This window comes from Rattus norvegicus, chromosome 4, assembly GCF_021556685.1.
Source record: "Rattus norvegicus strain SHRSP/BbbUtx chromosome 4, alternate assembly SHRSP_T2T, whole genome shotgun sequence".
In the NCBI taxonomy this organism is placed as follows: Eukaryota; Metazoa; Chordata; class Mammalia; order Rodentia; family Muridae; genus Rattus; species Rattus norvegicus.
The window spans coordinates 103,848,077-103,864,846 of NC_141537.1; the positions used below are offsets into that span (position 1 = coordinate 103,848,077).

At 39.9% G+C, this 16,770-nt stretch overlaps 1 gene segment (V, D, J or C); it reads left to right on the forward strand.

The window, feature by feature from the left end:
• Window positions 1-8,585, forward strand: part of LOC134478922 (immunoglobulin kappa variable 4-1-like) — an 801,643-nt gene extending 793,058 nt beyond the window's left edge. Inside the window, 2 exon segments of the V gene segment in view lie at window positions 5,519-5,556; window positions 8,065-8,585. Of these exon segments, the coding sequence occupies window positions 5,519-5,556; window positions 8,065-8,387 (361 nt within the window).
• The last annotated feature ends 8,185 nt before the right edge of the window (window positions 8,586-16,770 follow it).

The following is a 16,770-nucleotide window of genomic DNA, read 5'->3' on the forward strand; positions in this document are numbered from 1 at the left end:
TGGAATCAGGCATAAGGAAGCCCTCATCCTCAAGTGACATCCTTCGTCTCCCTCCTTTCTGGCCAAGAGGACCAGCCATCTCTTATGATGATAATTTACTACCCAGAGACAACAAGTCCATCTGAAGCAAGAACTGACTACCTAGGACTCTATTGTGACTGAGAAACTGGGAAGAAAATATTGGACCAGAGACTTCAAGGCAGCTGACAAGAATATTCCAGTGCCAGGTAGGGAAGCCAACGTCCCTCAAACTTTGCAGAGAAAAAGTTATTTGTTTCTGACACGCAGGATAATCCTCTCTTTTACTCATAAGAAAAGAACCTCCCTTAAAAGACTGTCTAGTGATGGAAAAATTACTTAATGGTAACAACAACAACAAAAACATGTTTCTGGAATTGTTATATCTAAGGATGTCACTAATGTAGCTTGTGAATTGTGTTTGGGGTAATTGAAAGATGTGTGTTTATGCTTACTGGCTCCCTCTCCTTCTCCCTCCTTTTCTTTATCTCCCTTCCACAAACAGGTTTAAAGAATTACTCTGAGGATTTATTTGACTTTGGTGAGGGTAAAGTGGGAAGCAATGTTAAGAATGAGTTTATTGAAATGCTTCCCCCAGAATTCTATTCCCATCATCTTAGTGCATTAAGTCCAGGAACCACACAGGTTGTTTTTATTGATACTTAGCCTTTCCTCAATAGATCAGTCAACACGCAACATGGACACTCTATAGGATCATAGATCCTAGCAGAGCCTCATCAATGTTCCTGACACATCCTTTGCCTGCAAATAATAAATCCCATATTAAAGGTTTCTTCTAGAGTAGAGATCCCAGCCCCATAACCCTCAGCCACCATTGTGTTACCAAACACAGCTTCATCATGATCGTCTGCTGCTATAGTCATGTACCGTTCAAACCAGATCCTGTTGACTCCGGGATGTTTCTCTAGTGCTGCCAGCTCATGCAGTCCACTCCCATGTTACAGTCCCCCATTATCTATCTGGAAAAAATTACCTCCTAGGCAGAACCAGAGAGACTTTTACCGTTTTTGAACTCTGTTTAAAGATGTTATTAAAAAAAACTTTAATTGAGAAAAAAAAAAAGGTAACCTCTCAGAATTTACATTTTTCAGTAGTGTAGTCTCTGCACACCTACACAACTTAAAATGGTTTTATGACAACTGTAAAGTGGATGTAGAATATGAACTATTTAAAATAAACAAATATAATAATCGACTAATGTGCAATGTAAAGGTATATAGATAATAGACAGAAAGATAGAATGTGTCCTTAGTTACCCTGAGATGCCCCAGGGGAAGCCTCTAGGCAGCTTGTGCTGCTTTCTAGAAGAAGCCTATACCACAGCATCCGTTTTACAGTCAGACCATACATAGTATCCAGTGCCCCCATATTTTCATGAAAATATCTAGAAACCTATTATTCCTTTTATTAATTGATTTGTGTTCATTGTGCTTTACATAAATTAACTTATCCAAACTACTATCGATGGATATTTAGTATTTCTATTCTTTTCACCTTTTAAAAAATAACACAGTCTATACAGACATCTGGGCACACTTATCCCTCATCTCCTACCCCAGGATGGCCTAAGGGGTTTTCCTTCCTCACACAGATGCTGCTCCTATTGGATGATTTTGTCCCTGGTGTATACTCTGATATGCATGCACTAAGTGCACAAACAGTTGATTTAGGTCTAAGTTTTGTTTTTTAATGTCATAGACATACAATATTAATTTCTAACTCACAGAGTCTTTTGGACAGCTAAATATAATGATCCATATATGATGTCTGGCATTTATAAGTTCTCAATAAATGTCAACTTTTATGGTTGCTATCGCTTCCATAACTACAGAGAAAGGCACTTTCATTCTCTTTAGGATGTGTGTTGGTTGAAATCATCAGCTATTTTACATAGTTAATTTTTATTGAAAATTTCCCTTTTCTTTCTATTTCCAAATTGATTATTTTTCTTTCTCCATCTTCTGGTGAAACACATGTAGAATCTGCCATTTCAGATTAGCAAAACCCCTAGTAACAAAAAACAGGCCTCTCTAATCTTGGTTAGAGTTGCAATTTCTCTAAAAGAGTTGAATGTTGTAGTGGCCAGTGCTAACCTTCTGTATTGAACTATCATTGATCTATATTATTAGTTTTTTAATTGCTTTTTTAAATTTAATTTGCAAATGTCTGACAAGCATTTATCAATTAAATATAATGGACCAGAATTCCCAAAAACCTGGCTAATAAAATAGCAAACATCTTACTATCTACTAGGGAAGAGAGAATCCAACAGCTGTTAAGAGCAAACAGGATCCATAGGCCTAACAACCTATCTATAAAGCCAACTCCATGGTAGAGAGAATTCCTGGAGCTGAATCTTGAACGACAGCTCCTTCTGAGCTACCCTAGGGAGGAAAGAGTGTTCAGAAGCAGAGGAGATCCCTTGTATTGTGGAGGCCATGGTAAGATTGTAAGGAGTTTGTGGTGGTAGGAAGAAGATGGGAATGGATGGTTACAAGAGAAACAAAACTGTAGTAAATGAAGCTGGGACTCAAAGCAAGCTTTCAGTGTCTTTAATTGGTTGCTATGGAGACACTAATTTCAAAGGTAGCATGAATGTCTTGGTGAGAGTTGAGCTTCACCTGTCCCGTAACAACAGCTCAATCCATTAGTAAAAGCTTATTTTTTTTCTTTATTGATGGTTGCCGTTGTCTCATATGTCATCCATAACTCAATTCCAAAGGATTTGAACCTTGAGTATAGATAGATATATAGATGGTATAGATAAATAGATATAGATGATATAGATAGAGATAATTTCATTACCTTCTATGAAACATCATTAAAGCAAAGAAGTTCAAATAGAAAGGCAGGCTTAGTTATTATTAACTAAGGGATGCTACTGAGTTCTAAGTTAATATCAAATAAAGTTTATAATTTGCAGAAGCCCCCACATACACACCTACTCAGCCCAGGAAAAGTTGCAAAGAACTAGCTATTCAATTTGTTTGTTTTCCTTCATTTTAAACTTATTTTATTTGTGTGTGAGTGAATGCCATGTACTTATGGGTACAGAGGCCAGAAGCTAGTGTCAGATTCCTTGCAGCCGGATTCACAGGCAATTGTGAGCTGTGTATAGTGATGGGAACTAAAGTCCTATGGAAGAGCAGCAAGTGCCATTAACTGATGGCCCACCTCTCCAGTCCGTTTCTTTATTTTTAAATGAACAAATAATAAGTAGTCCTATGTGATGTACTGCTAAAGAAAAAGATATAATATGTAGTATATATAAAATAATATATTATCTTCTAAGAATTCAAGTCTCGCCTATGAAAACAAGCATTTCTCTGTCAGAGAAGCCCAAGGGTTTCCACGCATGCTTGGAGAGAGGGTGAAGCTTTAGCAGCTGACCCACTGCTCTGTTCCTCTTCAGTGAGGAGGGTTTTTGTACAGCCAGACAATGGAGAACTACCACTGTGGTGGACGTTCGGTGGAGGCACCAAGCTGGAATTGAAACGTAAGTAGAATCCAAACTCTCTTTCTTACATTGTCTATGTCTTGTGGCTTCTATGTCTAAAAGTGATGTATAAAATCTGACTCTGAAACCAGATCCTGGCATTCTCCAGGACAAAGATACATAACTCCATAAGCAAAGCCGGGAATAGGCTGTACATGTTCTCTGTCAGTGTAATAATTAGGGCAAGTGGTAGTTTAAGAGATGTTCAAAGAAGCAGGGTAGCCTACTCTAGACAAACCCTTGCTCAGTGCTCAGAAAGCCATGCTCAGTTTTTGTATGGGGGGTGAGTCAAGGGAAACCAGTGTGTGAACACGTTTGGAGCTGGGACCAAGCTGGAGCTGAAACGTAAGTAGAATCCAAACTCTCTTTCTTACATTGTCTATGTCTTGTGGCTTCTATGTCTAAAAGTGATGTATAAAATCTGACTCTGAAACCAGATCCTGGCATTCTCCAGGACAAAGATACGTAACTCCATAAGCAAAGCCAGGAATAGGCTGTACATGTTCTCTGTCAGTGTAATAATTAGGGCAAGTGGTAGTTTAAGAGATGTTCAAAGAAGCAGGGTAGCCTACTCTAGACAAACCCTTGCTCAGTGCTCAGAAAGCCATGCTCAGTTTTTGTATGGGGGGTGAGTCAAGGGAAACCAGTGTGTGGACACGTTTGGAGCTGGGACCAAGCTGGAACTGAAACGTAAGTAGAATCCAAACTCTCTTTCCTACATTGTCTATGTCTTGTGGCTTCTATGTCTAAAAGTGATGTATAAAATCTGACTCTGAAACCAGATCCTGGCATTCTCCAGGACAAAGATACATAACTCCATAAGCAAAGCCAGGAATAGGCTGTACATGTTCTCTGTCAGTGTAATAATTAGGACAAGTGGTAGTTTAAGAGATGTTCAAAGAAGCAGGGTAGCCTGCTCTAGACAAACCCTTGCTCGGTGCTCAGAAAGCCATGCTCAGTTTTTGTATGGGGGGTGAGTCAAGGGATACCAGTGTGTGTACACGTTTGGAGCTGGGACCAAGCTGGAACTGAAACGTAAGTAGTCTTCTCAACTGATTGTTCACTGTATCTAATCTTGTTACTTTGTTCTTTGTTGTGTGTTTTCCTTAATGGGAATTCAGGGATGTAGCAAATTCCATTCTCAGACAGGTGTTAAGGAGGTTGGCCAGTGGCTAATTTTTAGGCTTTCTAAACCAAAGTAAATAAATTAGGAGAAGAGGGATAATTGTCTACCAAGGGAGGTTTTTATAGAGGTAGAAGTTAAAGTAAATCACTGTAAATCATGATCAGTGATGAGACCAGACTGGAAATAAAACCTAAGTACATTTTTGCTCAACCATTTGTGACGTTTTGGTCCCATTTTGTCCTTTGTGTTAGTGTGTGATTTTACCCAATATATATATATATATATATATTGGATGAATAACTATTCCTGGTTACCCAAAAGTTAAATAGAAGAGAACCAAAAATCTAACTAATGTAGAAGCTGAGCAAACAGACTGACTTCATGTCAGATTTGTGGAGAAAAGTAAGATTGTGGGAGGAATGAGAAACAGTTTTTCTCTGAACTTGGCATGGCTAATTGGCTCGGCTTCAGGCAGGTTTTTGTAAAGGGGGGCTTTGACATGAATCACTGTGATTCACGTTCGGCTCAGGGACGAAGTTGGAAATAAAACGTAAGTAGATTTTTTTTGCTCAATTATTTGTGACATTTTGGTTCTGTTGGGTAACTTATGTGAATTTGTAGCATTTTGGCTAAACGAGCCATTCCTGGCAACCTATACATCAATAAAAGATCTCCCAGAAAAAGATCAGCCAGTGTGAAAGCTGAGTAAAAAAACTCATGTTAGACTTGTGAGACCAGTTTTGTAAGGAAGATGTAGAAGAAAGAGCTGGGCTTTTGCTCTGAATTTGGCCCATCTGGTTAGATTAGCTTCACAGGCAGGTTTTTGTAGAGGTGCATATGTCAGAGTCTTCACTGTGGCTCACGTTCGGTTCTGGGACCAAGCTGGAGATCAAACGTAAGTACATTTTTCTCATCTTTTTTTATGTGTGAGACATAGGTTTTCGTGTTAGGAATTAAAGACAGTTCAGAAATTCTTGAGAAAATGAAGAGGGCTCATTATCAGTTGATATGGCATACATGTCAGATTTTCTGATGATCACGCTATTAAGATTAAGGACAAAAAGAGGCTTTAGTTGAGGAGAAATAATTAATGCTGTGGTCACCATCCAAGAGACTGGACCGGAGAGTAAACATAAGTGGTTATTGAGATCCAGGTCTTGCTGCAGATAGCGTTGTCTTCTAGAAGTTTAACTGGGAGATTTGGGGGGGGATGAGGAATGAGGACACTTCAAGATAAAAGAGGGCTAAAGTCAAGATCAGCTGCATAAATGGATGTGGAAGCAAAGTTTTTGAGATAAACTGAATGACTCAGAGGAAGAAAATGTGCAGATGAAAATAGGGGCTTGGAGCTCTGAGAACAGAAGTAAGTTGAGTTTCCACAAATATTGTGTTGAGCTTTGTATTAAATGTGGGATAGCATTGTTGATTGAGGAGAGCCTTAGACTGTTTTCTCTCTTCTGTCTCCTAATTATTTTATGACTACAAAACTCAGTATTATTCCCTGAAATAAAAATCAGTAAAATGTTTGAAAGTATGACTGTTTGCCACGTAGAAACGGTGGCTTACTAAATAATCAGAAGAGGCGCGATTCTTAGAGTCTAAAATCTGTCACAAATGTCAAAATGAGAGACTCTGTAGGAACAAGTTCTCTACAGACAGCTCAGGGTCTTTTTTGGCTCATTTCTACATGAATGTAAATTTGAAATGATCTCTTTTATTATAACACTAAAAATACAATTTGGGTTTAAATTATGTGTTTTAATGGCCACGGTTTTATAAGACATCAGCCCTTCACTTTCCCAGTTATTAATCAATTGTTTTTACACCGCCAGCAAGGGGCTGAAATGGTCCGCAACCTCTTCTTTACAAATGGGTGACTTCGCGGCCACGCCAGCCATTTGGAGTTCACCCTTCCCTGCCTCTAACGGCCATGTGAACCCCGCTGTAGGGCCTTTTGCTCCGCGTGGACCACTTTCCTGAGGCACAGTGATAGGAACAGAGCCACTAATCTGAAGAGAATAGAGATGTGACAGACACTACACTAATGTAGGAAAAACAAGGGTAACTTATTGGAGATTTCAGAAATAAAATGCATCTATCATTATATTCCCATATCTTAATTTTTCATTAGGGAATTAGAAAAGGCTTAAAACTGTTTTAGCCAGTGTTATATTAAAAGTTTTATGCATGTAGTCTTTTGGAGGTAAAATCTACAACCAGCAAAAGTCACGGTAAACCTACTTTGACTGAACCCTCATTAAACTCTGTTTAAAAATTATATTTCATATTAACTGGTTAAAATAAGATAAATTTGTGACATGGTCTTAACTGGTTAGGTAGGATATTTTTCTTCATACAAAAAATATGACTACTAAAAATTTAATATAAATTCCTAATACTTTAATTCTGTGATAGAAAAATGTTTAACTTGGCTACTATAATCCCATAATTTTGAAAACTGTTTATTAATTTGTTTCTGTGGTTGACCCTTCCCTAGCTAAAGGCAACTGTTTAAGGATCCTTTAAAACCCTTAAAACTACTTTAGAGTCTTTTAAGTTATTTAACCACTTTTAACTACTTTAAAACAATGTCAACTCTGTTTCAAACTATTAATTTCTTTAAAGGGGAAAAACAGCTGGTCATAATTCTGTTGTTTTTCTTGGTAAAGGACTCTCAGTTTTCATTTTTACTACCACTCTGTCACTCAAGGGTTGGCATCTCAACAGAGGGGGCTTTCCGAGAAGCCATCTGGCAGCTGCTTAAGGTCAGAAGTGAAGCCAGCTAGTTCCTCCCAGGCAGGTGGCCCAGATTACAGTTGACCTGTTCTGGTGTGGCTAAAAATTGTCCCATGTGGTTACAAACCATTAGACCAGGGTCTAGTTAGTGCTCAGAATGTTTCTGGACATCCACCTAAACACATACCCTGACTTAAGGCCCCATCCATAAAGTAAGTTTAGCTTGGCCACACCAAAGGAAGCCATAGAGAGGCTGATATCAAAGTATTCTTGGAATAGGCAGGAGAAAATGAAAGCCAATCTCTGCTCCTACCTTACATGTTTGTGTTAGGGGTGTCAGATAAACTGGTCTGGTATCTCTGTCTGATGCATGGAACTATTGTAGCTGAAGAAGAACATAGTTTCAGGGAAGAAAGGCAATAGAAGGAAGGCTCTGAATAGCTTCAAAGGGTCAGACCCAATTTACTTTCTAAAGTAGCTAGGGACTAAGAAATAACTCAAAACCCACAAGACTGTATACATGTGTCCTGGCTTCATTGTTCCTAATCTGTAGGGATAAGTGTGCTTTTCTGTGTGTCTGTGTGTCTGTCTATAACATGTCTATAACATGCATAATGCACTGATTTTCCTTGTTACTTCATACCATCCTCTGCGCTTCCTTCCTCAGGGGCTGATGCTGCACCAACTGTATCCATCTTCCCACCATCCATGGAACAGTTAACATCTGGAGGTGCCACAGTCGTGTGCTTCGTGAACAACTTCTATCCCAGAGACATCAGTGTCAAGTGGAAGATTGATGGCAGTGAACAACGAGATGGTGTCCTGGACAGTGTTACTGATCAGGACAGCAAAGACAGCACGTACAGCATGAGCAGCACCCTCTCGTTGACCAAGGTTGAATATGAAAGGCATAACCTCTATACCTGTGAGGTTGTTCATAAGACATCATCCTCACCCGTCGTCAAGAGCTTCAACAGGAATGAGTGTTAGACCCAAAGGTCCTGAGGTGCCACCTGCTCCCCAGTTCCTTCCAATCTTCCCTCCTAAGGTCTTGGAGACTTCCCCACAAGCGACCTACCACTGTTGCGGTGCTCCAAACCTCCTCCCCACCTCATCCTCCTTCCTTTCCTTGGCTTTGATCATGCTAATATTTGGGGAATATTAAATAAAGTGAATCTTTGCACTTGAGATCTTTGTCTTTCTTACTAAATAGTGGTTAACAGTTATTTATCCTGTTACCTGGTTTCTCTTCTAAAGAAGTTAAATGTTTAGTTGCCCTGAAATCCACCACACTTAAACAACAAATAAAACTCTCCCCCTTGCCCTACTTGGTTGTCCACTACATGGCAGTCCTCTCTAAAGTTCACAAGTACTATTCATGGCTTATTTCTCTGGGCCATGGTAGGTTAGAGGAGGCATACTTCCTAGTTTTCTTCTCCTACATCACCAAAGTCCTGAAAGAGGACAGTCTTTACAAGCACATATTCTGTAATCTGTCTCAACCTTTCCAGAAACCTTGACAAAGCAATGGGGAGTCATTATCACAGGAAGGGGAGACAACCTAAATGAGCAAGCAATCAAAAAACCCATAATAAAGCCCATAATAGTACCTGGGCTTCATCAGCTCTTAGGCCTTCACTACGTTTTTAAATATGAGTTGTTTTTTCAAATAACATAACCTTGTTCACCCATTTCTGGGAACTGAATTTATCAACCAACAGTGCTATGAATACAAAATACCTCTTCTGAAACCAGACCCATCAGGACCCAAACAAGAGGGGAAAATGCTGTATGCTGACTCATGCTCCTCAAAAATATATATGTTCAAGTCTTAACTAAAACAGAGCCCGCAATAAAAAGGAAGAAAGAATACACATAAGCATTTATATAATCTGAGAAACCTTGTGCTTGGTGAAAAATATAATCTAATGTCAATACCATATTCTTTTTATTTAACATTGGTGGAATTACACCATTAGAGAGAAAGAGGACAGATCACTGATCCTTGGATGCAGAGATGTTAGGAAACAGATGTAATGATCAAGGAGATGTCACAAGGAGGATCTTCGTGGTCATGGAATCACTGTCTTGATTTCAGTGGTGGTTATACATATTTAGATATGTGATGAAATGATGTCAAACTATATTCACACATTGCACCAAAGTCAAATGCTTAGATTTCGCATCACACTCTAATTATGCAATAAATAACTAGTTGGACAAAGAAGGTAAAGTTTACATCAAAGATGAGGCCGTAGTTGTTAGGAACATAACTTAAAGACCATTTTATGTAACTAATAAAAAGCCATTTTGTGTGACTTAATAATATCATGCCTGAGCAGTCACCAGGTAGAGCTGATAAGACCTAAGCCTCCGAAGCAAGCCCTTGGCAGGCCTCCAGACAGCATAGATAGGAGCTAGTCCCAGGACAGGCCTTGATATACTAATGAACTCCTCCAAGGTGGTGTTGCTGCACCAGTAAACCAGCCCCAAGCTGTGAACCCTGATAGCGCAAAGCTACTGCCCAATGAAATGATACAAAAATTGGAACTTTGAAAATGATGTCTAAGATCACTGTACTGTACACACCTTAAACACAGTTTCTCTGTCTTTGATACCAGCCTAGAAGCTTCCAAAACATTCTCACTTAAGAAACTTCCCCAAGGGACCCCTACAGTAGCATTCTTTGCCCAAAAAACTGCTTCCCACCTGGTATGATATCTATTTTACTTTTATGTTAGTGTAATATTATAAGGAATATTTGCCTGAATAAACTAAGCACATTTAAAAGACAGATCTTGCATGTACATCCTAATTGCCAAGAATTTTACGGCCAACAGGCCCATGCTCTCCACAATACTGAATCCAAATAAGTCCTAATTCCAATGTTTGGCCTCTTTATAGAGAGAAGGAGATTAAAAATGAAGAGACATGCAGAGAGTGCACCATGTCATCATGGAGACAGACTGAAGTGACACAGCTGCTAGTCAAGGAGGAGTAAGACTTCCTGAAGCCACCAAAGGAAAGCGGTATGAAGTGGTTTCTCCCTCAAAGTATCCAGAGGAAACCAACCCAGCCAACACCTTTATGCTTAAGACTTCTTGCCTTCAGAACTGTGAGAAGGTAACTTTCCTAATTGTTTTAAGCACCAGTATGTGGCACCTTGTTAGGGTAGAGCCAGGAAACCAGTCAATTGCAGAAAGCCAAAAGGATAGCTTGGTTTTCAAAGACCTTCCTTCTAAACTCATGAATTGGTCACAGGTGCTCATCGGCCCAGAGATGGCTGTGTCCACTCACAGGCCCCTATAGCCCCTCAAATTTGGAAAGCTCAAGTCAATATGAATTAAAAATCAAATACACAAGAAATCCAGACTACTTCACTTGGGAAGTAGTGTACATGCCTTCTACTCTAAAATATAAACCGTGGAAACAGCCTTCAACTGTGTCATGTACTGCTGTGTGGTCCTAAGTCAGATAGTTACCTTGTATGGGACTCAATTTCTTACCTGTGCAATGCACGTAATGATGGTAATGACTGAACAGGCAAGAAGTTGTAGAGGTTAAAAAGAATAGCAAATGCATAGAGTTAGACACACTGTGGGCCTCATATTCAAAGCTCAGCGAGTTTGGCCAGTGAATGAGCACACTGAGCTTTCAGCGATGTGCAGGCTGGAGTCGATGAGTCTTTGGTAGGAGTAAGGTAAGAAGAGATGGACAGAGAAATAAAAGAATGGGAGAGGAATGAAAAATGGAGGAAGAGAGAGAGAGAGAGAGAGAGAGAGAGAGAGAGAGAGGTAGAGGAGAAGAGAAGAGAAGAGAAGAGAAGAGAAGAGAAGAGAAGAGAAGAGAAGAGAAGAGAGAAGAGAACAGAACAGAACAGAAAACAGAACAGAACAGAACAGAACAGAACAGAACAGAACAGAACAGAACAGAACAGAACAGAACAGAACAGAACAGTAATCCAAGGCAGATATGGGTGGGTCTCTGAATTCCAGGCCAACCTGGTCTACATAATGAATTCCTGGGCAGCCAGAGCTACACAGTGAATGGGAAGAGGGAGAAGAAGGAAGAAGGAAGAGTAGATATGCTAAGGAAAACTAGGAAGGTCCTGCCATGGGGAGTGTCAAGTACTGAATAATAGTCAGGCCTACATATCTTAAGAGCAGTGTATGGATTATACTGAGACAAAAGCAGAAGGAAAATGGAACTTAGGTGGTACAGATTGGAACCATCCAAGAGCTAAGCCACCACCTCCTCCTGTCATTCCTGTCAAGTCACCCACATACTCCCATGCGTGCGCGCGTGCGCACACACACACACACACACACACACACACACACACACACACACGTTCCCTCACATTCCCTTGGGTGTGTGATTTCCCCCTCTGCACCTGTCAGCAGGACAAAGAGCTGCATCAAGATCTCAAAGTTCCTTCTAAACCCTAATGTCTACATCTCAGAGCGGGGGAGGCAAGTCTTCTATGACTTCACATGAGCAGTCGCTCTCCATTTTTAGCTCTTATTTATTCATTTATTTACTTACCTACTTATTGAAATAAATGAAAGAATTTTGGAGTGGGAAAGGGTTCATGAGCCCCCAGCAACTAATGAGGAGCCACAGATAGTTTCTAGGGAAAGGAGACTACATTTCTTTAAGAGTGTAGCTTCTAATTGGTCAACCATGTTCCAGTGGCTCTTTATAGACAGCAGACAGCAGAAACTGGAGTTAATGAATTGTTTTAAAAATAAAAAAGAGGGCATGAAGTCTGGGGATAGGAATTAGGGGTCAATTTGGGAGGGGATAGGAAAGGAGTTAGGGGTAAATACAATTAAACATATAAAAATATTTCTTTTATTTAAAAAAAAGTTTCCAGAATTAGCTATGCTTCCTCAAATTTACTTCTGGAGAACTTTACAAGTTAAATAAGCTATTTTGTAGAAAAGGTAGAGAAGGGGATAGTAGAAGAGAGCCATAGGGAGACTGAGAAAGGAAGGGAGGAGGTAGAGGAGGAGAAAGAGGAATTGGATGGAATGGAGAGGAGATGGGTGTTTCTTGGCCTATCTGTGATTTTCACTCAGTCTTGGCAATAATTTATGAGTCCAAGACTTAATTCTTCATTTGTATCAACCCAACAAAGTTTCTTCCTTACAACCAGGCCCCCAGTATGTTGTGTGTGTATCAGGCCCCCTTATCTTCTTATAGCAGCGTTGTTTATTACTAGGTAACTTTGTGAAGTGAGAGAAGGCCATACTGAGATATGCTACAATTTTTAACACCAAATTTTGAAGAGTTTGTACAATATATTATAATTAATAAATACTATTATACACTTTACATTTTGATTTTAAGTCAATATGGTAATTCTATATATTGAGTTAAATCAATTATTAATAAGTTTAGTTTCACAGGCTTATTTTTTATTTTTTATTTTTTTCCATTTTTTTAAAATTGGGTATTTCTTATTTACATTTCAAATATGATTCCCTTTCCCAGTTTCCTGTCCATCAGCCCTCTAACCCCTCCTCTTTCATTTCTATAAGGGTGTTCCCCTCCCCATCTACCCCCTTACTGCCCCCCCCACAATCCCCTACACTGGGGGTCCAACCTTGGCAGAACCAAGGGCTTCTCCTTCCATTGTTGCCTAGCAAGGCCATCCTTTGCTACATTATTTTTATTATGGGGCTACTAGAAATTTTTAAACTTTATATATGTCTCATTCTCTCTCTATCAGATAACCATGTAGGCTATGCTAAACTAATAAATGTGCCCTCAAAAGTGATCCCAAGTTGTTTTGTTGTTGTTTTCTTTGGTTTTGCTTCCCTTTTTTGTTTTTGGCTTGGGGCAGGGGGGTGACAGAGTCTTTCTTTGACGTTCTGGCTGTTCTGGGAACTCACTATGTAGACCAGGCTGGAGTCAACTCAGAGATCTTCCCTCTGACTCCCAAGCGCTGGGATTAAAGGCATACACCACCTTGCCCAGCTAGTGATTCCAAGTTTTAGTAAGAGGTTTCTAGACTTGATATTAATGGATGGAGATTGGTATTAATTACACAGAGATCTAGTGTGGCATTTACCTGAAACATACTCCATACTTTATCAGAGATTAAATTAACATTTAATAATCCCATACCAGGCTAGAGGCACAGTTCAATGGTAGTGTTTGCCAAGCATTCTTAGGCTCAGTCTTTAGTGCTGAAAGGAGTTGAGGGCAATATTCCTTCATTATATAGATAAGAAACTGGCAAAGACTTGCCTCAGATTCTCTAACTACTGAAAGACTAAGTTTGTGGCCTCCAGAAATTCATTTTTTAACCATTCTATCTCATCCTAGTCAATTACTCTGCAGAAAAAATATCCACAATGTTTTTGCTTGCCATCGTGATCAGAGTAAAGCCATAATTATATCACCGTCCCAGAACATAAATTCACTAAGACTCAAAGGTGCACCTCACAAACACTCATATGTTGATATGATGAAGAAGGTAAGCCACTCCCATGTGACCTTCCTGATGTTGCCAGTAATGGAAAACATGTTCCCTGTGAGAAACAATCACGGTTCCTGCCTTTATTGCTCCTATAATCCATCAAACAGCCAAGCCATAATCAGGGAAATTGACTCAGTCCTATAAAATACAATAAGATAATGTGGGGGAATTGATAATGTAGTTATCTGAATTTTAGTTATTCTTTCATTCAGCAAACGTCTACATAATATACCAACTGCTACCCCAGATATTAATGAATAGCAGTGGAGAGACCTAAGGTGAACCTGTTACTGATGTGTACACAGCTCAGGACTACAGGGATAAAATGCAGGTCAACAAACCCCCTAGAATCACAGAAAGAATTAATTTCACTTCAAATGAGTGAAGGTTGGTAGTTTAGAATTAAAAAAATGGAGGTGCTAGGAGTAAAGTTTGGTGACAGAGAAAATACTGGGAAAAAAAGAATAAATTTCACCTGGCATATATTATCTGGCTTCCTCTGGGTACTCTGAGGATAAATCCTCAAGAATATATGTGGACAGGAGTCCAAGCAAGACATAGTGCTACTTAGAAACTCAGACTGGCAGGACATACTAACAGGGAAGCTGTAAATTGAGAGTCTTCAACTTGTAATTGGAAGGACCCAGTTGTCTTAGCTAGAAATAGGATTTCAATAGAAGGCTCAGGTCTGGGAGAAGAGGCCAGCACTCACTGGAATTAATTTTGCTCATACTGTAAAGAAAGGCTCAGGGTTCCATACAGGCTCCTCTGTATGGGGATGCATCTACTCCAATACTTTTGCTTAAAAAGACTTCCCTCCTCCCTTAGATTGATTTGGAATATTTTGTGAAAATATACTGGTCATTTAAGTCTAAACCTAAGTTTTTTTTATTTCATTCATTGATCTAACTGATTGTTCTTCTGCCAGAAGACAGTGTCTTGATTGCCAGGGCCTTAGGAGATCTTTCTCAAACATGTCGATTCTAATACAAGTGTTGGATAACCAGAGACATCAGGAGGACAGCAGGATACTACATCCAGAATCAGGACAAAGAGGGGGGATGCTTGAAACAGAAATGCCACCCTGATCAACTAGAGAGCATGACTAGGTAACTCTAAGCCCTGATCTAGGAGACACTCCAGCTTTAGCAAACTGGCAAAATGAAGAGGGACCAGAAAAGAAGACAGAAAGGATTCACCAAGTGATAGGGGACAATAGGAGGATGGCAATATGCTAGAATCCAGTATAATCCAGGTGAAATGTTACAAAGGGGACAAATGTTTCAACTGCTAGAGGGCAATGACAAGAATGGAAGTGGACTGACAGACTCAGCAGGGTGAGGATCATTGTTGAATTAAATGACAGAAAGTTCTATAGAAAGCAAGACAAAAATCTGATCAGAAAGGATTCAAGAGAAAATGAGAGGAAATGTGTTGGACACAGAATGTATCGGAACCTACTTCATGGGAAGAAGTAAAAAAAAAAATGGAGGGAGAGAAATGAGGCAGTAAGTAGAGAAAGAATAGAAAGAAAAGGGGGTGTCCACAGAGGATTTATGTGAGATTCAGAGAAATGGCAGTATTGCTAATGCTGATGAGAAGGATCCAGCAGAGACGGAAAATGTATCACAGTTAGAAAAGGAGAACGAACGTTCTGAAGCATTGTCCCTGGATAGGTGACACAGTAGATAAACACAGGAGGAAGTGTCACCCTTGAATAGGCACAGACTGCTCACCACAACAGAAAGGGAGAAGGAGTGTGCCAGACATAGCCCACAGGTATGGTGGGAATTGTTCTTGACATCAGTAAACATGTATTGCTCAGATGTCGTAGCTTCAGATGTCTGAGAAGACTCTGTAGATTAATGTAAGTCACTCAAGGTTGTAGGCAGGGTGAAGCTGAGAGAAGAGGATATGGGTGGGAAGCAGAAAGCTCTTGCTAGAAAATGTCCTTGTCACCTGCTATGTGCCTTCCCTTGGCTCCTCTTGATGTCTTCCTCCCTGAAAGATTCCTTACAGATAGTCATACACATAGTCCTTGCATTCCTATTTCTCCCCCGTCTCCCACACTTAACACATCCCTGCCCCTTTCCCATTCTATTGCTTCTTTTCCACTGTGTGCTGACACACCATGTCCTCACTCTTCGACTCAGCATCTGCCTGCTTCTCTCTCCTTGCTCTTACCCTTCCTGTCCTTCCATCTACCTGCACTCTTGTCTCAAGACTGAGAGCAGTGCGTGACTCTTCTGTGTGACTGAGTATCTCACAAAAGGTTCCACCTGCCTAACCTGAATGGGCCCTTTTGTCTTCTTGAGGCTATGATGCTCTCTACATAGACTCCAAAAAGAAGTTACAGGGAGGAAGGAATAATGGAGTGGGGAAGGCTGACACAGCATTGTCCCCTGTGTGGCACCTTAATTTCTCATACCCCACACTGAGGTGTTATTAACTGTGACTCACAGGTGAAGAAGCCAGAGCTAAAGCTTTTATGGTTGGGGATCACAACAACATGAGGAACTGTATTAAAGGGTTGCAGCGTTAAAAAAAGTTTAGAGCCACTGTAATAGAGAATAAGGCTTAAAGCAGGGCTATAAAGCCCAATGGCCCATGCCTTTTCCAACATTTGCCACATGGTAAACTCAGTCTAAACTTTTTAAAGAACTTTGGTTTGTAAGTTTGAATGGATGAGGGTCTTCACTCTCTATCACCCATATATATAACAAATATGTAAGCTTTGATTCCACCATGGATTCAAGTGAAAATGAGAAATGATCCTGGACCTAAGACATAGCATTGAAACATTGATGATCAAATAGGAAATTCGTGTAGAGACCACAGGCGCCATCTTGCAACAAAGTTCTACTTTGCTACCAGTAATGGATACAG